This window comes from Hemibagrus wyckioides, linkage group LG14, assembly GCF_019097595.1.
Source record: "Hemibagrus wyckioides isolate EC202008001 linkage group LG14, SWU_Hwy_1.0, whole genome shotgun sequence".
Classification (NCBI taxonomy): Eukaryota; Metazoa; Chordata; class Actinopteri; order Siluriformes; family Bagridae; genus Hemibagrus; species Hemibagrus wyckioides.
Window position 1 is genome coordinate 21,804,710 of NC_080723.1, and position 23,771 is coordinate 21,828,480.

The 23,771-nt window shown below is 43.1% G+C and overlaps 1 protein-coding gene across 2 annotated transcripts in view; it reads left to right on the forward strand.

Moving 5' to 3' along the window:
* The window catches only part of ctnna1 (catenin (cadherin-associated protein), alpha 1), a 106,808-nt gene that overhangs the window by 62,365 nt on the left and 20,672 nt on the right, over positions 1-23,771 (forward strand). For both annotated transcript variants that reach the window (XM_058408853.1, XM_058408852.1), the window contains exons 8-14: positions 2,674-2,754; positions 2,951-3,103; positions 10,692-10,784; positions 10,986-11,142; positions 12,458-12,658; positions 14,668-14,816; positions 22,465-22,575. In XM_058408853.1, the coding sequence (XP_058264836.1) occupies positions 2,674-2,754; positions 2,951-3,103; positions 10,692-10,784; positions 10,986-11,142; positions 12,458-12,658; positions 14,668-14,816; positions 22,465-22,575 (945 nt within the window). The remainder of the gene's footprint in view (positions 1-2,673; positions 2,755-2,950; positions 3,104-10,691; positions 10,785-10,985; positions 11,143-12,457; positions 12,659-14,667; positions 14,817-22,464; positions 22,576-23,771) is intronic.

The following is a 23,771-nucleotide window of genomic DNA, read 5'->3' on the forward strand; positions in this document are numbered from 1 at the left end:
GTATTGTGCTCTGTAGGGAGCAGGGGATTAGGCACAGGTACTTGAATATCTGCTAGGCTTGGCATTATTTCAGCGCCGTCATGGTTACAGGTGTGCCTCATGATCTGGAGCACAGATGTGTTAGAGATCAATAACATTCAATATGCGAATTCATCAAAACTCGACACGCTGCTAAAGCAATATAGAAATGTACTCTTTTTCCACCTTCATATGAATTCTTAAGCTCTTATTCTCCAGTCACCAGCTAGGAAAGGACTGATTTGATCAAAATGCATCTCACTCTCATTCTATCTGTCCCTCCATACTTTTAAATCGCAGAGACGTGCGTCCCGTACGGACAGGCTCTCTTTGATCATGCTTAACTGTGTGAAAACATCAGCTAAGTAAGTGTGAGGAGTCTAGCGGCTGCCCAATTAAGACAGCCGGCTTGCAGGAGAATCAATATGGAAGTAAAGGCTCATGATTTGGCCTGTGGAGGCGCTTGTCGAGGCAATTGGTTATTGGATCTGCTACTCGTGTTTTCTCACTCGCACTGGTTTCTTCCCTCAGTGATCGGTGGTGGATGAGCCTCGGAATTACTCTAGGCAAAATTAAAAAACGAACAAACTTATAAAGCCTGGAACGGATTGCGACCTCGCTTTCGTGTTGCATGTTTTGGTGGGATTGGTGAGATGAGGTGTTTCACTGGTAGAGCTCAACCTCATCCTCATCCTCCTTCAGCTATTCACCAGAACTCTTACCTTCCATAACGGTTCACTCTAGTGACACAAGCTTCTCTGAGCTAGGTTGCTGAAATACGTCTGCCTTTACATGCACATGAACTTTGACATCCCCGTTCTTAATCCTTAGAGTTTAATATAGAGTTGACCCGCCTAGACTCATCCATTAGATTCCCAGACAGAGAAGTGTGATTGGTCACTCCAGAGAACATGTCTCCACTGCTCTAGAATCCAGTAGCGGCTGCTTTACACCACTGCATCTATCGCTTTGCAATACACTTGATGTAAACTTTGGATGCAGCTTCTCGGCCGTGAAAACCCATTCCATGAGGCTCTCTACTCTCTGTTCTTGAGCCATATGAAGTTTGGAGGTCTGTAGCTCTTGACTCTGCAGAAAGTTGGAGGCTTCTGCGCACTGTGCTCCTCAGCCTGCCCTGACCCCTCTCTGTGATTTTACATGGCCTACCACTTTGTGGACTGCTTCCACTTTGTTATAAAACCACTAACAGTTGACCGAGGAATATTCAGTAGTGAGGAAATGTCACGAATAGACGAATGCCCAGGTGCCAGCCTATCACGTTACAACACTTGAATTCACTGAGCTCCTGAGAGCGACCTATTCTTTCACAAATGTTTGAAGGATGTTTGTAGGTGCTTGATTTTATACACATGTGGCCATGCAAATGATTGGACCACCTGAATTCAATATATACCTGAATGCAATATAGTGTACCTTCAGCTTTACTGAATCAGCACACCTCTCTTTGAGCCCATCTGCCATGACCAAGCACTTCCCGCTGTCTCTCATCATTCTGTCCCTTAAGAAGCTCATTAGAGGACGGCACACCTCTCATAATCAACTCAGCCAGCTAGAGCACTGACTGGCAGCCGTACACTTCACCACGCTACGGGGAATTGGAGAGAAGTTCAGAAAGTAAACATCTTTCCCTCGAAGGATTGGCTGCAGAGTACGAGATGCTTAAACACAGCCAAAATATAGACACGTAGGTTGGTGGCAAAATCCGACGAGATGACCAAATGGACGCTGATAATTTAGGCCCACGAATTAAATTTTAACATGAATATTTCTATCCTGTTACTACATCTGTTCTTCATCTAATGCAAAAAGTCCATTTCTCATACAGACTACATTGAAATAACATATTTTATCAGCCACACGCTGGCCAGCCAACACCGAGTTTATGATGTAACAGCAAGACATACGGTCAGTGTAACAGATTCAAAGAAATCTCTTCCCACATTCCCATAGAGTTCAGGGTGTAAAGATTCCGGTCACGATTAAATTCCATCCAAGATACCGGCTTCATGATTTCAATTCAATTCTCAGAAGCTATAGAACTAAATTCTGTGGCACATATCTCACAGGCTTTCCATTAAGGACTGTGATCACGTGACCAGCTCATTACACATTGTGTTTTCTATACAGTGGTCAGTGTTGTGTTTCCTGTCACTGAGTTAGCGTTAAGGCTTGAGAATAAAAGATTCTTGTGTCAGTGTTGTGCAGTATTTTTGAGCCGCTGGTTTCGGTGATCAGGTAATTGGAAATGAAGTCTGATGTCTAACCTAATGAAACGAATCCAAATAGTATCTGTCAATGCTCAACGTGATGGGTGCGTGTTAGTGGCTACTCAACATAATACACTATATTGTCAAAAGTTTTGGGACAGCCCTCCCAGTCATTGAATTCAGGGGTTAGGCTCCAACATGGCAGATGTCCCAAAACTTTTGCCAATATAGTGTAGATCCAGAGGTCTGCTCGGGCGGCCTTTACAATATAATCTCCAGTCATGATCCATTTATCAGATTGTAGTGCGTTAGTCCCGGCTTGCGGATTAACTCTGTCTCGTTGCTTGCCAATATGACCACGGCTATAAAAGAGGGATCTGATGCCTGCTAGCACTAATACTTTATTTTATTCTGTCTTCTCTTTCAGGCTGGACGCAAGGAGAGGAGCGATGCTCTGAACACCGCCATCGACCGGATGACCAAGAAGACCCGAGACCTGCGCAGACAGGTGCGTTCAACACCCAGTTCTGATTGGTCAGAAGGTGTTATTTTATTAGCGGAGAAATTCAAGCTGTCTGTGTGAGGTGGTAACCATGACAACAAAACCTTGATTATGTTCCTCTAAGAGCTCTACCCTGATGTGATGGTTAGGATTTGAGCATTCATGTTCGGATGACCTTTTTTTTTTTTTGGCCCATTTTTAGCTGAGGAAGGCCGTGATGGACCACGTGTCCGACTCTTTTCTGGAGACCAACGTCCCCCTGCTGGTCCTCATCGAAGCCGCCAAAAACGGAAACGAGAAGGAGGTGAAGGACTACGCCCAGGTTTTCCGTGAGCACGCTAACAAGCTGATCGAGGTAAGAACCATCAATCTCCTTCACACACAGCTCTCGCACTCAGCCCTGGAGATGTGCTTTAAAGCAGCGATCTGGGCCGTGATTTAAACAGTCAGACTCAAAAGCCCGCGCCGTCTTCCTGCTCCACAGAGGAACTGAAACGCTTCGTCTCAGACACCTGTTCATCCTCTATTTATGGAGCAGCACAGGGGGGGAAAAGGGGCTTTAAGAATCCATCTCTTGGAAGCATGCCGTTTCAGAGAGAATCGCTGCTTTTAAGTGCAGAACAGAAATGAGCCCGGATTAAAAAATGACTCCTAATTGCAGTCTGCTGTAATTATGACCTTAATTAAACGACTAACGGGAAACATTTTCTTTGAGATTCAAAAGCCAGGAAGTTTTATTGCTGTGTTTAGAAGTCATCCTACTTTTTCTCCTATTAATCGACTCGTGCGGCGACTCTAAAGATAACGGCCAGGTGATTCGAGCACCTCCAGGTTACCGCCCATGTTTGTGAAGCTCCGCCCACAGGATCTTCTGAAGCCCATGTAGTGGAGCTAAGTTAGATTCTGAGGTTTAATTGGAACAGAATTATTTATTTTCAGTAAATTAGGATTTCAGCAAGTCTGTTCTTTTGGATGATCTGGGGCTTCTTCAGTCCAGCCTGGGGCTTCACTTTCTTGGTCTGCAGCGCTGCATCTGGTCACCGCTGTGAGGTTTTGGTTTGTCCTGCATGTCTCTCTCCACCTCGAACCCATCAGAGTGTGTGCCTTTGATCAGGTGATGGAGTTGCAGCAGGTTTTTCTCGCCTGACCGTGACTCTGAACCCTAATGAAAACATTCCTCCAGCGCGGATAATGACCCACAATTAACAGCCAGATGAAATCAAACCAATGGAAACGACACGGCGAGCGCTCTGTCCGTAATAACCCACGCTAATTTCCCTCCATCCGCATGTGCACCGTGTCGAACGTCTGATCTACGCAGCGTGTGTTTACACCGTGGCCGTAGCGATTCTGCAGTGCTGCAGTGTAGCAGCCGCACAAATCGGCCCATTTGTATGGATAGTCACGACCACCAATCCAATTTTTAAGCCCCAGCCGGAGGATCAGAATCTCCCCTGTAGCCAAGGTTAAGTGCTGTGTCCAGGGAATTGTTCATTGTCTCAACACTAGGACGTCCAGTTTCTTATTGTGTGACCGCAGTTGAGAAATCGGAGACGAGACGGACGAGCTCTTTTATCTGTCTGATGGCTTCTTCGGTGTGGAGCGGTACAACAACGCAACACTACACAACTGCACACATTTCACACTACAGTAGATCCAGGAGTGCATCAGTTTTATAAAACGTACAATATTGTTTATTCTTGGTCGTGGTCATTAGATTGTGTGTTGAATGTTTCGATGGTCCATCGTTGCTTCTCTTGATGTGGATGTTTCTAATTTGTTTGTTTTTGTTTATATTTGAACGTCTAGATCTTGATTAGATTAGATCACATTTCTTCCTGTGCATGGAAGCGTCAATCAGACGTACGACTCAGACGTCGCTCGTTCTCAATACGCTGAAGTTCTCCATCACGCCGAGGCCCGAGTGGGCGGAGCCTGCGAGTATCCTGTCATGTGTGTTAGCGTCTCGTTCTCCACAGGAGGCTGAGACACGGGTGACTCAGCTTTTCGAGAAATGAATAGAAAAAGTGATGGAAAAACAGGGGGGCATCAAGTAGAGGACACACACAGACAGACACACACGTGTGATGTGCTGACTGCAGCTGGGTCGCCTACAGCAGCCGAGTCCAGAAACAGGATTAAAACACCACTGTGTGTGTGTAAATGTATGTATATATGCATGTTTTCACACCCACACCTATAGATCCCAGAGTGTTTGCTTTTTCTTTGTTTTTTTGCTTACTCTACACTCACACTTTGCATTTATTTATTTATTATTCCTGATAAAGACCGACAGTCGAGCAACGTGGAAAACATATTTATATGCATACACTGATCAGACATAAAATTATGACCACCAGGCTAATATAGCTAATACTGCCGAAAGAGCCCTGACCCATCCTGCACTGTGTATTCTGACCCCTTTCTATCAGAACCAGCATCAACTTTGAGTAACAGTGATCCAAACACAGTCCAGCCTTCTCTCCCCACGTGCATCAATGAGCCTTGACCGCCCATGACCCTGTCGCCGGTTCACCACTATTCCTTCCTTGGATCACTTTTGATAGATACTGACCACTGCAGACCGGGAACACCCCACAAGAGCTGCAGTTTTGGAGATGCTCTGATCCAGTGGTCTAGCCATCACAATTCAGCCCTTCATCAAACTCGCTCAAATCCTTACGGTTGTCCATTTTTCCTGCTTCTAACACACCAACCTTGAGGACAAAATGTTCACCTGCTGCCTAATATATCCCACCCACTAACAGGTGCCATGATGAGATGATCAGTCTTATTCACGTCCTCTCACTGGTCATAATGTAATGCCTGATCGGTGTAGACTTTTTATAGTTGGAGTGTTAAACCTGAGGGAAGTGGAAATGTATTCAGATTTTCACGGCCAGGCTTTTCTATTCTATGTGCCCCCCCATTCTTCCTTTTGTAGTATCAGAGCAGTTTCCTGCAGCAGGGATGAAAAATAAAGCTGGTGTGCACAGCGTGCCCTGAGCCCTGCACCGGGGAGACATATTGTTTCTCCAAGCGTCTGGTTCTGTAGCACATCAGTGGAACACTGTGGCGCCGCTTGAGCGGACGTTCTGTTGGGTTTTTTTTTTTTCTTCTTCTTTTTCTCACTCGTATTTATTTGTTATGCTTTTAATTTGATCAGCGCTCCTAAACACGAGCACAGCGCTGATTTAAGTATGGACCACAGGCTTTCTGCTGAACCCCCCCCGAGTCTGGATCTGCTCACGTTCAGGTTTTTTTTTTCTGCAATACGACAAAAAAAAGACAAATCCACGGCTATAACCAGGCCTTTTGTTTTCTCGCACAAAAGAGACAAAAGATTCTGCAAGGGCAGTTGAAAGTGACTCCTTTTGCTCAGATAGATAGCTGTGTACCGGAGGAACGGAGCGTAAATGCTCTTTGTAGGAGATGCAGCGGTCAGAGGAGGCTCTTTTTAAGGAAAAAAAAAGACACACAATTGAACTGGTGTTGATTTGCTCTTATTGTGCCTCTGAATGATGGCTTCGAGCACCTTCCCTGCAGAAAACACTTTCCAGAGCCGGGCTCTCGCTCTTTATTTATTTATTTATTTATTTATTTATTTATTTATTTTTTAAAAAACCTGAGTGCACCAGAGACTTTCATACATCACCACTGTGCTTCAAAAAAATGTTTTTCTCCCCCCTACGTGTGTTCACAGAAACACAACAACCTTCCTATATACACACACACACACACACACACACACACATCACAGAGCTTCTTTATACCTCCGAAGAGGATAAATCACAGCTTAATTAGCCAGCAGAAGCTCCAGCGTGAGACTCGGTTGCCTGGAAACGAACGAAATTGTCCAGCCTAAAGAATTTAATGACGTTAACCTAATGTGTGGCGAGCTACTTGGGGAAATATAGCCACCGTAACAGCTAGCCATAGTCCTCATACTCTGAGATTTGAGGCTCACCTTTAGGTGTTATTGTTGTTAGTGTTATTATTATTATTATTGAGTTTGCTCTTATATTGGTTTTTGTTGCTGCTGAAGTCGTATTCGTGTTTGTTCCCCGGAGTCAAGTCAGTTTTTCAGCTAGGAGACGTCTCCCTTCACGTGGCAACTCAAACAAGTCCAGTCTGTCTTTAATTTTTCTGTTTAAAGGGATACAGGGTCATGTGACTGACTTTTCACCACTGAGAAATCCAGTGTCCTGTGTGTGTGGCTTGTGAGAGTAATACATACATAAATAAAACCGTTTTCAGGAGTGTGTTGGGTGTCAAACTTATAAAATAATTAATATTTAAAAGTTAATTATAATTAATAATAATTATTATTATAATTAATAATTAAATAAAGACTCTCAACCTGCACACATCCAGACATCTCGCCTCTGATTTCTTCATGGTTTAAACTAGTTCTTGGAGACACGAGTGCTGAGATTAATGGCTGTGGTGCAGCAGGAGTCCAGGCTTTTTTACCTTAAGAATAATTACAGCTGGATGCTGTGACAGACCAGGCCTTCTCTCTCTCTCTCTCTCTCTCTCTCTCTCTCTCTCTATCACGTATTGTAGAGAGCGGTCATGTCGTTCTCTTCCTGCGGGATGATCTGTGGAGAAAATGGACGTTTATTATTTTAATGATATGATGTTCTGCAAGTCTTTATTTTGCATGCATGTACACACCCATTTTTTTTCCCTTCCACTAATCACACTAGCGCATGCAGCGTATCCACCCCGGTGTTATCCCGAGCGTGCGGCGAACACGGAGTGCTCATTGATGTAAGTGGCGCGGATGAAGATGTAGATTTTTATCACAAGTCCACTTTTGATAAGTGTTGGAAGCTGTAAGGTAGCTGCCGAGGAAGGAGCAGCTCTTCAGACGGAGAAAGGAAATAAACCTGCCACTTCCATTAACAACCCAAGCGCCCTTTAGGGGTCTGACGAGTTGATGCCGAGGTTCAGAGTGAGTATGAGCTTTGGTGCTCACACTGATATTGATTATTAATCATGTTTAGCTGTTAGTTTCCTTGTATCTGCATTTTTGTTACACCGCGGCCCCTCATCACATCACTGCACGATTTTAGCCCTGATTTTCATTCTGCGAAAGGTTTTGCAAAATCGCTGACAAGTTCCCGAAATCAGAGGCAAATCGGGAGTGAAAATCACGCAGTGTGAATTATCAAAGACGCGATCTGAGAGAATCTCGGACGCCCGTGAAATATTTGGCATGCTAAATATCTGGCATGCTAAATATCTGGACTTGTCGGCGACTCAAAATCCTGCAGTGAGAAAGGAGTCCTGTCTGAAAAACACCTCGGTGATGACCTCCAGCCAATGAGAGAGTGAGATACAGGGCAGCGGGCCCCTGAGCATGTCTCTTAACCCTCACTTGCTCAGTTGTATACAGTGAGGTAAAAATGTCAGTCGCTCTGGATAAGGGCGTCTGCCTAATGCCGTAAAGATGCTGTAGTCGTGAAATACATTCAGACCTTGATTACTGACAGTCACATGGTATCACTGGATATTGCTCATCACTTCCTGTCTGTAATTGGGGTTTGAAGGAAGAAGACTCAAACTCTTGCTTCATTTCTTTTATTGGACTCCAAACGAATCAGATCTCAGTGCATTGTGCAGTTTAGCTGGATGTGTGTTTGCTTGTCGAGTCTCACAGGTTTCTGTTAACCAGAGTGGAAGAAGTCCTGTAGGTTTCAGGTGTGATCCGTTTTTAACCTTCTTCCATCACGTCTTTATCTCACAGCCGTGTTTAATTCTCAGATCTGAAGCTGCTGATTGATTTTCTATTACAGCATCTGATAAGGTTATTCTAATCATTTCTACTGCATCAACCTGCACTGGGGATCTGTATGATGGATGAGTGACCTTATATTTTTTTAAAAAAAGTTATATTTACCGCTGCCATCAATCACGGGGTTAGTTAACCCCGGCTGCTTCTCGACGGATCCGATCCTCCAAGTTCTCTCTGTGATTAGACACAGTCACTGAGTTCAGGTGCAGATGGAGGAAGGTGAGAGAGAAAGCTTTGGCCTCTTGTGGTTAATGGAAGTGTGTGTGTGGTGTTAGAGCATGTCATGGCATGGACACATGTGCTCGCTTTTATCATCCATGTCTGATGGTGGCATGAGGTTAGGGTACACACGCACACACACACTGAGCTAACTGTACACTCGCTCCACTTCTCTCTGGAGTTTTCATCATTGCTCACCTTTCAGCATCTCCAAGTAAATTCTGCTGATCCCACGTGTTTCCCCGAGTCGTGCCAGCAGCCTCGTTTCCACACGTTTATATTCCCCAGCTCAGCACTCGCAATTTATATTCCTCTTATAATACATATACATGAAAAATACCGGGTACGTCCAGGCTTCACGAAGGTCATTATCCGACACGTGTCCAGGTTTCTCCGCGAGGTCGCTACATCCACTCCTGCTGAAATTTGTTTTTATCCCTGATGCACTAATGCAGCGTCCAGTCAGGGTTCAGTCACACCACAGAGGCCCGCAAGCACACAACACGTTAATCCCACAGAAAATTCCCAAACACCACAGAAAACCCAGAATTCATTTGTTTTTTTTTTTGTTTGTTTTTTATTTGAATTCATTTTTTAAGGGAGTTTGTGTAATAGCTGAAGATCTCTGGATTTTCTTTTCCGTTTCTGGATTTGACGGTCACGTTTTTTATGATTCAGCTGTAGTTTCTGGATTTACCATAAATTAGCTGTTAGCTTTTCTAGGCTGGGTTTGCTGTTGTGTTTCTAGATTTCTGGATTTGCGGTCACGTATTTTAAACGTTTTTTTTTTAAGTCTGGAATTGTGGTCACATTTTGATATTTGTTACCTTTCCAAAGTTCTGATTTGCTCTTGCGTTCATGTTTTGTGCTCAGTCTCACAGGTGAGTGAAGTTGTCCATGTTTCTGTTGGACACTGAGCAGGAAGGCCGGCAGGACTCTGTGCGCGTGTGTGTGTGAGCTCCAACTGGGCACACACACACACCCCCAGACATTTACTTGTTCTTGTTGTTGTACGTCTCGCCTCGTGATGGAACTCTGAATTGCTCGATTGTTATTTTCACTTGATGGCTTTTATACTTCCACAACCCGCTAAAAGAAATTTTTATTGACCGACACGTGTTATACTTTTATCCCGACTCCGCCGGCATTTTCCAGCTAGCTCGATAGCCATTTTTAAATATCGAACCATGTTGTGTTCTAAAGCTTTCTGTCCTCGAGCGCTACACAGTCATTCATAGGCATTTCCGCAGGTGAGTGGTGCTGAGCGATTGATCATTTCCCAGGATTCTCTTGGCTACTCATGTTTATTTATCAGATGTCTGACCCATTTCTCCGTGAGCACAGTCATTGTTTGGGAAGAGTGCTTTTCCTTTCTGGCAGCGTTATTTAAAGCTGAAGGGATTTCACGCTTAAGACCGTGATGTCTGTTTGGAGTAAAGGGCCGCTTTGAGATATTTAAGATGGACCCATTTGTCATGCGCAAACCATCCAACTCCAAGGGTTTCTATTCACTGAAGTCAATTTGACCAGCTTGCTCTTAACTCTGGCAAACACAAGAGACTTATTTTTTATCATTTTTTTTAAAAAACTAGGGGAAGCGAGCACATGTTGGCTGCGAATTAGCTTCAACGTGAAAGAATTTACTCTCCAGCAGTGAGCGCTTGCCAGCAGGGACAGCTCACGCTTGCCTCAGCGTTCCTTCTGCTGGCTTTTTGGACAGTGACCGAAGCAGCTGTGTGGCACAGCGCTGATTTAATCACCGCAAGTCTGTCTTCCTGAAACTGTCATCCGTTCAGCTGGGAGAATTATAGGAAACACGCCGCTCTCTGGAGGAAGGAAATAAAAAAAACAAAACCAGGAAGCGTGTCTCAGGGTCTTGTACAGTCTCAATTGTTTTTGTGTAACGAGTGTGTGTTTGTTCCAGGTCGCCAACTTGGCCTGCTCCATCTCCAACAACGAGGAGGGCGTGAAGCTGGTGCGCATGGCCGCCATGCAGCTGGAGACCCTGTGTCCTCAGGTATTCATCCCATTTCCTCACCTTTTCATCTCCGCTTTGTTTCCTTCCTTATTATCGTCCTGCTTTGACTGACATGCAGGCATTGTAAGAGCTATAGTTTTATGTATGCAGAATAAATGAGTGTGTACTAATTAAGCTATGTTGTTTATTTGTTTGTTTTGCTCCACTGACACTGTAATTGCATTTAATTGGTGATTCTAGGTGATTAATGCAGCGCTGGCCCTGGCTGCCAAACCCAACAGCAAGGTGGCCCAAGATAACATGGATCTGTTTAAGGAGCAGTGGGAGAAGCAGGTGCGCGTGCTCACGGACGCCGTCGACGACATCACTTCCATCGACGACTTCCTGTCTGTATCCGGTAAGCACAGACCTCCTAAAGCGTGCGTCCTCAAACCTCTAATCCAGGTTGTTCACTGACGTTTCTACATTTATTGGCTGCAGACACCTGATTATACGGAAAACTATGAATTTGCGGTTACTATAGCAACTGTGACGTATTAGAACGAGCCCGTTAGTACAATATAAAACATCAGATCTTACAGAAAATGAATCGACAGCTTCTGACCAATCAGAATTGAGAATGTCACTGGTGTGTGTTAGGATGAGGTTTATGCGTGATGTGTTAGACTGGAGGATAGCTGCAGATGTGGGGTAATAGATCTCACAGTTGCACCCCAGAGTAGTTTTTCAGAACCTGCTTGACGATGCTCCCTATAGTACAAGGTGTTTGAACCGCTGACCTCACCTGACCTCTCTCTCTCTCTCCTTCTCCCTCCTGTTAGCATGAATGGCTTCGGTGACACCGGAGCACAATAGAGACGTTTAGCTCTCGATCGCCGACCCCGGAGAAAATGCTTTTAAGAGCAATTAAGTAGATGGAGTCGGCTTGTAATTTTTCTTCACCGGGCTCTGAATAATGATTCCGCTTGTGTTTAGTCAGCTCCTTAAAGCTCTTCTGAATGCCTTTACCCCATACCGAGTGCTCGATTAGCCTCTTTCGGAGCAGACAAAAGCAGGCGAGGCTCAGCACACTGTTAGTATCGATGGCCTTTTGGGTGTGTGAAGATACTGAACAAGCTGAAATATTTAGCACTATTGATGTTCACTGCTGAATAGAATTAGCATTTTCAGTTTCACTCCTAACATCACGGGGAATTTCTGATGCTCAGATTTTTGTAAAATAACCGAGGGGGGAAAAGGTGAAGAACAGATAAATATTTATAAATATATATTTAATATGCACAACAGCTGTATTTTTATTTTTTATAAATATTATATTACTCATAGTTTTTTTAATAATATATATATAATATGTATGTGTGTATTTATATTTTTGTTTTTGTTTGCTGGTATCAATTGTTTATGTAATTCAAATTTATTTATATAAATGTTTTTATTTTAAACATGTCCAATAATAAGTCTATAATTTTTTTTAATTCTTTTAATTTAATTGTTTTTCTTTTTTTGTTTCTTTATTTACATACTACCAAAAAAATAATAGTACAATCAGATATTTATTTATTTTTTGACATTATAGCCTCACTTTTTTGCGTGGTTGCTACCATATTTACTTGTGTATGTGTTTGTTTACCGGTGTTATTTTGTTATGAAGCTTCGAGACGTCGTTCTGTTCCCGATGCACTGACAGATCTGTCTCTTCTCTCATGTTTCAGAGAACCACATCCTGGAGGACGTGAATAAGTGCGTGATCGCCCTGCAGGAGAGGGACGTGGATGGGCTGGACCGCACAGCCGGCGCCATCCGCGGACGAGCCGCCCGCGTCGTCCACGTCGTCACCTCCGAGATGGACAACTACGAGCCCGGTGTTTACACCGAGAAAGTTCTGGAAGCCACTAAACTCCTGACTGACACAGGTAGAGTCGCAGCAAATGTCGAGTCGCAGTGTCGCGTCAGAGCTACACGCTGTACACAGAGAGGGATACGATTCCAGCTTCTGTTCATAAATATTTATTTACAGCAGCACATTTCAGCCTGTAATAGAAAGCAAACATCAGGAAACCGTGACATTATATTTACTTCAGCACTATAATGAGCCCTAGAGCTGGGAACGGAGAAAGAAGCTCTCCAGGAATGTTTTATACGCCTTAGACCACAGTCTTAAACCGATCATCTGCTAGCCGTTACAGCTGAATTATTAAGGACCATCACTTTTTATGCATTTATTGTTCGGTTTAATGCTGCAGAACATCTCGAAATACAAGTTCCTCTGTCGCAGAAGCACAGAATACTTTTTTCCAGTGACGATCCCCTTAGAAAAGCCATCATGTTGAACATCCCTCGTTGCTATAGAAACAAAAACGTAATAGAAACCTGCCGTCTGTCTGATCCGACCAATCAGAATCGAGGATTTGTGTTGACGTAATAAGATTCCAAGTGAAAAATGGTTCAACCCATTAAAATAAAGTGTAAAGTAGGCCTCAGTTATACCAAGGTTGCAGTTTTCTCTTATTATTATTAATATTTCTGCAAGAAACCCTAACACAGACAGTCTAGAAATGTGTTCTTCTCTCCCCTTTGTGAGTCAGGAGCGAGTACACTCTGGATTTAGGATCAAGGCTCATATGTTTAAGGCTGCTGCAGATCGAGTTCTTTAACATGTTGTATAGAAAAGATAAATATATTCCACACAGCCGCAGTGCTTTAATCCTAAAGCACAGACTGATAAAAGCTGTGTTTCTGTTTTAAACGAGAATACAGCGTTCAGGCACAGGTCTGCTTCATGGTGATAGCCTTCAGATCCGTCGTTCTAACTGATCTAGCTGGTTTATACTCACATGTTTTAAACATTTAGGAGAGATTATGTGGTCATGTGCTGTCTGTTACTGAGGAAGGTCATGTCCTAGAGTGACCTGCGCCAGGTCCAGGTCAAGTCATTTTCCTCGTCCTGTCCGTTATTTAGAGCGTATGCAGTTGATGAGGATTCACTGTTTAAGTCTGATGTGTTTAAAGAGGCATCGTGTTCGCTACTAAACATCAAAAGGGAAGAGAGCTGGCTGGTTTGCCCTCTGAGCTCCAGTAACTGGCTGACAGCCATAATGTAGAAGCCCGCTGAAAAAAGCTTTCCGACTCGCGTCTCACAACCTGAACCTCCGTTAGAACACAGAGAAGATCAGGAGGGGTTAAAGGAGGAAACTGACCTCTGTTTCATATTACATCAATTAAGAACTCAGCTCCCTAGTCAGTACTGTGTGTGTTTGTGTGGTAGTGTTTAGTAGAGTGTGTAGTGGTGTGTGGTAGTGTTTAGAAGAGTGTGTGTGTGGTAGTGTTTAGAAGAGTGTGTAGTAGTGTGTGTGTGTGGGGGGGTGTAGTTGTGTGGTAGTGTTTACTCTGAAGATTATTTCCTTCAGCACATCTGTCTGATCTTCATTCAACACAAACCTCCGGTCTCACTATATAACCTGCGGGTTTAGTCACCGAGTCAGACGGAGGTGTAATGTGACTCTGTTCCTCTGCTCTTCCTAGTTGTAAGAGGTAACTGATTAAAAGTTTGCTCAGAGTGCTTGTTAAACCCAAACCCTGGGTGAATCCCAGCGTCGCGTTAGAGCCGTCTCACTGCAGCCAATTCACCCAGTGTGTATAAAACTCACACACACCTCCACCTCCTTCTCCCTCCACCTTCCTCTCTAATGCTTTCTCAATCAGCTCCTAATTATTCAAGTCAAACCGAGTCATTTATTTATTAAACTCATCACATGCTCTTGCTGTAGACGGAAACTAATCAATGACCGAGATTAAAGAAGGGACTGTTACGAAGCTCTGACACTGGCCTTCATTAAATGTTAAGCTGTGCTCTGGTGTAAATAGTGATTTATGTAGCGTTTTTAGCATCATGCTAAAGCTTCTCTTCTGGTTTTGTGTGCAGTGATGCCACGTTTCACCGAGCAGGTAGAAGCAGCAGTGGAGGCTCTGAGCGCCAATTCTCAGCCAGTGGACGAGAACGAGTTCATCGACGCGTCCCGTCTGGTGTACGACGGCGTGAGGGATATCAGGAAGGCTGTGCTCATGATCCGGGTAAACACACACACACACACACACACACACACACACACATCCAGCTTCCTCCAGATTACATCTGTTTCTTTACTAGATTTAAAAAGGCAAAGTAATAGTTACACAGCTTTTACTCAGTTCTTTGACATTAACAGCGTCACTAATCATCGACTCCTCATGCTGTGTTCAGGTTTAATTACAGCTCTGCGTATATTTTTGCCCCCAAGTCAAATTCTGTTGGTATCTTTAAATTAAAACTTTAAAAATATTTCTGGAAATTAAAAATTCAGCAACTAGAGAGATGAAATATTCAACTCCATCTCTGAAAATAAAATAATAAATAAAAAAAATGCTGAAATATTGAAAGTGTAAACAAGCTCTGAGAAGAGAGAGCAGCATTTCAGTACTTTAATGAGGCAAATCGATGTGACATTTATTTATTAATTAATTAATTAAACCTTCAGTGCCCATTGAGGAGCTAACACTGAGGTGACTTATTAATTAATGCTAACTTTAAATTCTGTATATGTTTAAAAGATTGATGATCAGCCGTCCTGCTCTGAGTGTACAAGGGATATTTCATGGGAAACATTGACGCCTAAACTGTGAAGCATCCTCTGATTCATAGAAAATAAATTACAGCTCAACAAAGTTATTATTAATAATTAATAAATGAGTGAAATATATGTCTAGTGCATATAACTGCCATCAAATATCTCCAGTCCTCAAGGTTCTCCCCCAAACAAATATCTCCAGTATAGAAGGTTCTCCCCCCAACAAATATCTCCAGTATAGAAGGTTCTCCCCCCAACAAATATCTCCAGTCCTCAAGGTTCTCCCCCAACAAATATCTCCAGTCCTCAAGGTTCTCCCCCAACAAATATCTCCAGTCCTCAAGGTTCTCCCCCCAACAAATATCTCCAGTCCTCAAGGTTCTCCCCCAACAAATATCTCCAGTATAGAAGGTTCTCCCCCCAACAAATATCTCCAGTATAGAAGGTTCTCCCCCCAACAAATATCTCCAGTCCTCAAGGTTCTCCCCCCAACAAATATCTCCAGTCCTCAAGGTTCTCCCCCAACAAATATCTCCAGTCCTCAAGGTTCTCCCCCAACAAATATCTCCAGTCCTCAAGGTTCTCCCCCCAACAAATATCTCCAGTCCTCAAGGTTCTCCCCCAACAAATATCTCCAGTATAGAAGGTTCTCCCCCAACAAATATCTCCAGTATAGAAGGTTCTCCCCCCAACAAATATCTCCAGTATAGAAGGTTCTCCCCCCAACAAATATCTCCAGTATAGAAGGTTCTCCCCCCAACAAATATCTCCAGTATAGAAGGTTCTCCCCCCAACAAATATCTCCAGTCCTCAAGGTTCTCTCCCCAACAAATATCTCCAGTCCTCAAGGTTCTCTCCCCAACAAATATCTCCAGTCCTCAAGGTTCTCCCCCCAACAAATATCTCCAGTCCTCAAGGTTCTCCCCCCAACAAATATCTCCAGTATAGAAGGATCTCCCCCCAACAAAAATCTCCAGTATAGGTTCTCCCCCCAACAAATATCTCCAGTATAGAAGGTTCTCCCCCCAACAAATATCTCCAGTCCTCAAGGTTCTCCCCCCAACAAATATCTCCAGTATAGAAGGTTCTCCCCCCAACAAATATCTCCAGTATAGAAGGTTCTCCCCCCAACAAATATCTCCAGTATAGAAGGTTCTCCCCCAACAAATATCTCCAGTCCTCAAGGTTCTCCCCCCAACAAATATCTCCAGTCCTCAAGGTTCTCCCCCAACAGATATCTCCAGTCCTCAAGGTTCTCCCCCCAACAAATATCTCCAGTATAGAAGGATCTCCCCCCAACAAATATCTCCAGTATAGAAGGTTCTCCCCCCAACAAATATCTCCAGTATAGAAGGTTCTCCCCCCAACAAATATCTCCAGTATAGAAGGTTCTCCCCCCAACAAATATCTCCAGTCCTCAAGGTTCTCCCCCCAACAAATATCTCCAGTATAGAAGGTTCTCCCCCCAACAAATATCTCCAGTATAGAAGGTTCTCCCCCAACAAATATCTCCAGTCCTCAAGGTTCTCCCCCAACAAATATCTCCAGTCCTCAAGGTTCTCCCCCCAACAGATATCTCCAGTCCTCAAGGTTCTCCCCCAACAAATATCTCCAGTATAGAAGGTTCTCCCCCCAACAAATATCTCCAGTATAGAAGGTTCTCCCCCCAACAAATATCTCCAGTATAGAAGGTTCTCCCCCCAACAAATATCTCCAGTATAGAAGGTTCTCCCCCCAACAAATATCTCCAGTCCTCAAGGTTCTCCCCCAACAAATATCTCCAGTCCTCAAGGTTCTCCCCCCAACAGATATCTCCAGTCCTCAAGGTTCTCCCCCAACAGATATCTCCAGTCCTCAAGGTTCTCCCCCAACAGATATCTCCAGTCCTCAAGGTTCTCCCCCCAACAAATATCTCCAGTCCTCAAGGTTCTCCCCCCAACAAATATCTCCAGTCCTCAAGGTTCTCCCCCCAACAAATATCTCCAGTCCTCAAGGTTCTCCCCCCAACAAATATCTCCAGTCCTCAAGGTTCTCCCCCCAACAAATATCTCCAGTCCTCAAGGTTCTCCCCCCAACAAATATCTCCAGTCTAGAAGGTTCTCCCCCAACAAATATCTCCAGTCTAGAAGGTTCTCCCCCCAACAAATATCTCCAGTCCTCAAGGTTCTCCCCCCAACAAATATCTCCAGTCCTCAAGGTTCTCCCCCCAACAAATATCTCCAGTCCTCAAGGTTCTCCCCCCAACAAATATCTCCAGTACTTGAAGACGTTGTGTTGAAATTTGGATAGTAAATACAAAAGTGTTCAGTTGTTTCTTTCTCTCCCTCACTTCCTCACAGACTTCCTTTTAGAAGTAAACACATTAATAAAAAAAATCATAATTAGTTATTTGAGCATTTTGAATTATAACTAGTTTAAATACTATTAAATGCATTTACATTAAGCGTGTTAAACAGTAACCTGAGCATATCTAGCATTGAGTTCTATAAGGATCGAGAGATGAGCCGCTCATCTCCATCATCCCTTTCCTTTCTACGGCTTTGCACATTTAATCCACTCGCACATGATCCGCTACGTCAGGCATAAAACATAGCATTGCCATTAACGCGGTGTTGTGTATGGTACACGCTGAAGTACGTCAGAGTGGAGCCGGGGCACGCAGCTCCATTACAAACTAATGATCAACATTTCAGGCGAGTGTGACACCGTAATTAAACAGCTGTTCTCCGCATACATTACAGCTGTTAAAGGAGCTGCTTCACATTAAACCTCAAACACGTTCTGCACGTTCTTCACCTCTGGCAGGAGATCACGCTTATATAACCTGAACTATAACCTGCAGCGCATTACTGCCTGATCTCTGGGGTGGAGTAATGTACATATAAAAGGATAAAATCTGCACCATATTTTGGTTATGGTTTTTAATGGGAGAAGAACATAATCACCTGCATTTCATTACATTATCCCAGTATTGGTTAATTTCCCATAACAGCATCCTTTACTGTGGTTTATCCCCCAGTTAGAGTTATTAATGATTAATAAAATTTTAGTATATGTTTGCGTTAGAATTTTTAGAAAGGGTATGGCATTTCTGACATCATGATGAATTACGGCTGTGAGACCGAAGAAGCCCGTGTTACTTTCTCCATCAGTACGAGTTCTCTGCAAATTGTGACCGAAATGCCAGCCTTTCAGAGGCATTCAGCTCAGAAAAGTAGTTCACGTCCATGTCTCTGGTTACGGAGCGCAGCGAGGAAGTGATGAGGAATTTCCATAGAGGAGCCATTCCGATTTATCAGATCCTGGGAAATGATCAAGAGAGCTGATGTGGACCGAAGACGCAGGACGAGGAAAGAGACGTGACATTTTGGAGCTGTAAAATTTAAGCATCCAGCAGGTGTGGGATTTGTGAGAGGAAGTCCTCAGCTTTGGGTGTGAAAAAATATAGGACTTTGTTTGCTGAAGGTTCGGCTCAGAAACACCAGAGGGAACAACTTCTAACTCTGGGAAACTTGGGCCTTGTCCTCAACATAGAGTGGAGTTGAAGCAAAAAGTGATGAAGGAGATGGCAGGAACGAGGCGTTACATCATCCTTGACCTCTTGCGTTCATGGCAGAACAGGGCGTCTCTACGGCCTACGAAAATGTCTTTCAAAAAATCATGTATTAGTTTATTATGGACTCGACTCACTGTGATGACTTTGGGTCTGTGTTGATGGTACGAGCAGAGCCTGATGCATCTTTAGAAAGCTCAGTTCATTTATAAGTGTGATGAAATGCTCTGAAGGAACAGATATAATCCTGATTCTGATCCACGTCTGAGAATGTCAGAGTATCTCACCCTTTACCTTCCATAGCATGTGGTAACACTTACACAGGTATATAAACAGCCCAGGGTTCTTTGACTTCCTGCCCCTCTAATAGATTGACCTTGTTACTGATAGAGAGATAACACACCTGACCATCTTTCCCATAACATCCCTTTGTTCCCAACATGGACCGAGCCTCACTTTCTCTCTCTGTTGCCCTCTCTTTTCAGGATAAATTGCCCACCTGAACAGAGACAGTGCTCTCATCAATAACGTGCAGGAGCCCCGAGTTTCACAGAGCACAGAATTAGAGAGAGAGGGAACAATTATGCTGTATTTGCATTATAATAAGGAATTGATTTCAGGGACAGGGGTCTTAATTAGCACTTTGTTTTATTATCTAGAGAGTGAGCATGGAAGCGTACTGTAGCTCTGTGTTGGAGTTCCTCTCTAACCCGCTGCCCCGTGGTTGTCCACACTGATTAAATAGTGAAGCCGAGGCCCCGAGGCAGCCTGTAGCCCCACCATGGTCCTGCTCTGAGGCTGCCGTTTTCACTGGCTTTCACCGCCGCCGTAACCGACCCGCCTCAAAACGCTTTCACGAGTTGGCCTTTAAACACGATGTCGCATTGAATACAAGGCACTTGTTTAGGGAGTGCTGTAGTTTGCTGATGAACCAAACAAAGACCATGATGGAAACCAGCAGAATTTTGGTTCATTTCTTTATCTTGTTAATCTTTTTTTTATTCTGGTTCTTAAAGGAAGCTTTCATGTAGAAGCAGATTAATGAGCTTATCTTTTAATATTTGTCATCTGTGTGGAAAGCGAGCGTTACTTATAAGAGAACAAAAAGATAATCAGTCTCAAGCCTAATGGATAACAATCAGCTTTCACTTTCAGCTCACTCGCGACAAAGTCTTGTTAATGACGGAGCTAGTGATGCTAATTCATCCGTTAGACTTGAAGTCCCAGAATCGTATAGTTATTTACGCTCATAGTGTGAGCTTAGCTCAGTTAGTGATCTGTGAGATGGTTTTTATCAGCAGATCTGTTTGAGTAAAACATATGGATGAAGATGGAATAAATGGCTAAAGCACCAGATTCCCAATTTCACCCCCCCCCCTTAAAAAAAAAAAAAAAAACACCACTGAAGTTGTTTTATTATGAAAATGAGTGCACAAGTCAGTCAGGGAGGAAATTTCCTGGAGATTGCCCAGGATGTCCAGTTTTTTCATCCTCAAGCTGACCTCCATCACCAAGAGCTGATGCCCCTTCAGTGCACAAATGCATCCCTGATTAGTGGTCCATCAGCAGGCCTAATGGCCCCATCAGAGGGGCAGCACCAATCGTCTTTAACTTCTCTAGCTGAACAGATGTGTGTGTGTAAGTGTACTTACGCACGTGTGTGCGTGAGTGAGAGAGATGTGTACTGAGATTAGAGTGTAGCGTGTCTAAAGTGTGGACCCCCGGCATTCCCGCCTGTCTCTCTGTATCAGTCGCACAGATTTCTCAGACCGGACTCCGGTCCAGCGCGGCTTCGCTGACATGATGCATTCACCCTGAGCCGAGAAGAAATAATTCACTCGCTCACAGGATCATTTATAACCGGGACAAAGCAGTGCTGCTGTTCTCGCTCTTCTATCTGCTTAACAGATAACTTCTCCCTCCAGCTCGTCTCCACAGCAGGGCCAGGGTGTTCGATGACCTCCCCGCTCCTCTCAGACTTCCTAAAGACGCCGTGTCCAGCAGAGTATTTACAGCAGTGTGTCCATCACTCCAGACTCCTCCTGCACTGAGATGGAGATGGAGGAGACACTGACTCTCATCCTCCACACTCACGACACGAGTCGTTTATTTTCTTCAAAATAAATACACGCCTCTCTCTAAGCGCTTCAAATAAAACAAAACTCTCGTTCTAAAGACGATCACTGCACTGAAACTGACCCGAGGTTTTTATATTTAAATAATCTCATGCTGATTTCTTTACGTTTCCTGACCAACCTAGTGAGAGCATCTTGGTAAATAAGAACGTAAAATCAGTAACTAAGCAGGAAAATAAAGTAAATAAATGTATAGGAAAATAAATAAAAATATATCATAAATTATTACAGAAGCAAAAAAAAATAAATTGTACAAGTAAATAATAAATATGTAACCAGATAAATTAATAAACAGCACAAAATACAAATAAAAAAATAAATATAATTTAATCAACATATAAAAGGAATAAATATATAAAGGTTAACTTAAGGAAATGAAAATGAATAAACAATTAATAAATAATTAGATGCTCAAAGAAGAGTTTAGGGAATTGTCATTGATTTGTAAATTATCAAATACAGCATGTTAAAAAGCTTTATAGCATTAAAATATAAATAAGTCAGTGGATGTACACACTCAGGCTTGCTCGCTCTCTCTCTCTTCTCTCTCTCTCTCTTCTCTCTCTCTCTCTCTCTCTCTTCTCTCTCTCTCTCTCTCTCTCTCTCTCTCTCTCTCTCTCTGTCATTATGAGTCCAGCTCTTTGTCACTGAGGGATTTTTCCATCGTTTCATGGTGCACTCTGAATAAACTCTGGCTCTGCTCCTGATTGCATGCTAATAGGGCAGTGCAGTTATATACGTGCTCACTCGGCATTCAGGCCATGAGAGAGATGGAGGAGAGAGAGAGGAAAAGGAAAAGGGAGGCTGGGTGAAGAAATAAGGTGGCAGCATCACTTCAGACTAACTCTATAGGTCACTGATGCCTCCCATATGCCCTGCGTCAAACAGGCTGTGAGTTCAGCTGGATTTATGAAATGATTTACGGCTCCCTCTTCACCCATCTCCATCATCGGGCTCTGTAGGGTAGAGCTAAAGTTTAGTACTGCTCTGGACATGCTGGCAAAAGAACAGAAGATATTCTGAAGAATGCTTGGACCTACTCGATTATGCAACTATAAAAACGCTAATTGATGATGATGATGATATAGTCTTAATAGTTTAATCAAGTTTTAGTAGTGATAAGTCTTAATTATTTATTATTATTTTTAATTTATATTTATTTTTTTATTTTAAATTATTAAATCAATATTATTATTTTTAATCTATTTGTTTTTATTTTATTTAAATAGCTGTAATCACCCATTTTCACTCAGCCTGAGTAAGGGAAATGCTCATTATAGTTTTAATTAAAATCCTGATTCACCTCTCATGCAGCGCAGACACAATTGTTGCTTTCTTCTTACTTAGTAAATAGTTTGTTCTCTTCGTTTCATACCACTGTGTCAATGTAAACGACTCTGATTCTCCAACTTTGTCATCTTTTTCAGACCCCTGAGGAGCTGGACGACTCGGACTTCGAGACTGAGGACTTCGACTCTCGCAGCAGGACCAGTGTGCAGACTGAGGACGATCAGCTCATCGCTGGACAGAGCGCCCGGGTAAGATTCAGACACTCGTGCACATGCACTCACACTCATACACACACACACTACCAGTCAAAAGTTTGGACACACCTTTTAATTCAATGTTTTTTATTTAGGGATTTATTTTCTACATTCTAGAACAATACTGGAGATTTCAAAACTATGAAATAACACACATGGACTTCAGTAATCCATATGTAATGACGACAAAGACACGAAGGTCAGGTGTTCTGGAATAGTTCTTGCAAGAACAGTATTGTCAAGTGCATTTGCAAAACCCATCAAGCACCATGATGAAACTGGCTCACATGAAGACCATCCCAGTAAAGCAAGACCAAAACTGACCTCTGCTGCAGAGGAGAAGTTCATTTAGAGTTACCAGCCTCAGAAATAACCAACTAACAGCACCTCAGATTAGAGGCGTTATGACGGCTTTACAGAGCATCAGTAGCAGACATCTCAATATCAACTGTTCAAACCAGATTATTGTGTATTTCGGTCACCTTCAGCATTGTTTTACAATGTAGAAAGAAATAAACATCAGGAAAGACCATGGAATTAGAAGGTGTGTCCAAACTTTTGACTGGTAGTGTACATCAACAACCAACTCGCACCATTTCAGCTCTGCGTTGTCTTTTAGCTAGCCGCTTACCTGTAAGTGACAGCCGTGTGAATGAGATCTCAGTCATGACTTCACAATCTCTAATGAAACTCTCTGATTAAAGTGCACATTAAATATCCTCTGATTTCATTAGGTTTGTTCCCACATTTTCTAGTTAGAGTTGTTGAAGTGCTGCTTCACTGATTTATGAAATTCTTCAGTAAAGAACAATGGTGGCGATAAAGGGAATAGTGTGCAGAAACACAGGAGGCTTACACACTCCTCCATTGTGTAGTATAAATAGTTCACACTCCAACAAGATGAAGTGCACTTCGGTACCCGGATGATGCACTTATTCAACCCGGAAAAAATTCAAGATGATTTGTTTACCTAGTGGGCGGGGCTACCAGGCATTTGCTGCTGGGCGAGAAAACATTAAGATCTCAGACAACGCTCCGGTGGACGAGATGTCTTACAGTTGTCTTTTTAATTAGTGTGATCTATTCTTTAAATGTTTCTGCTAAAGCTAGCGGGATCGCGGTGGGTGCGTTTGACGTCATTTGCCATAAAGTGGGAAAAAACCTCATTTCCCAGTAATGATAAATTCAAT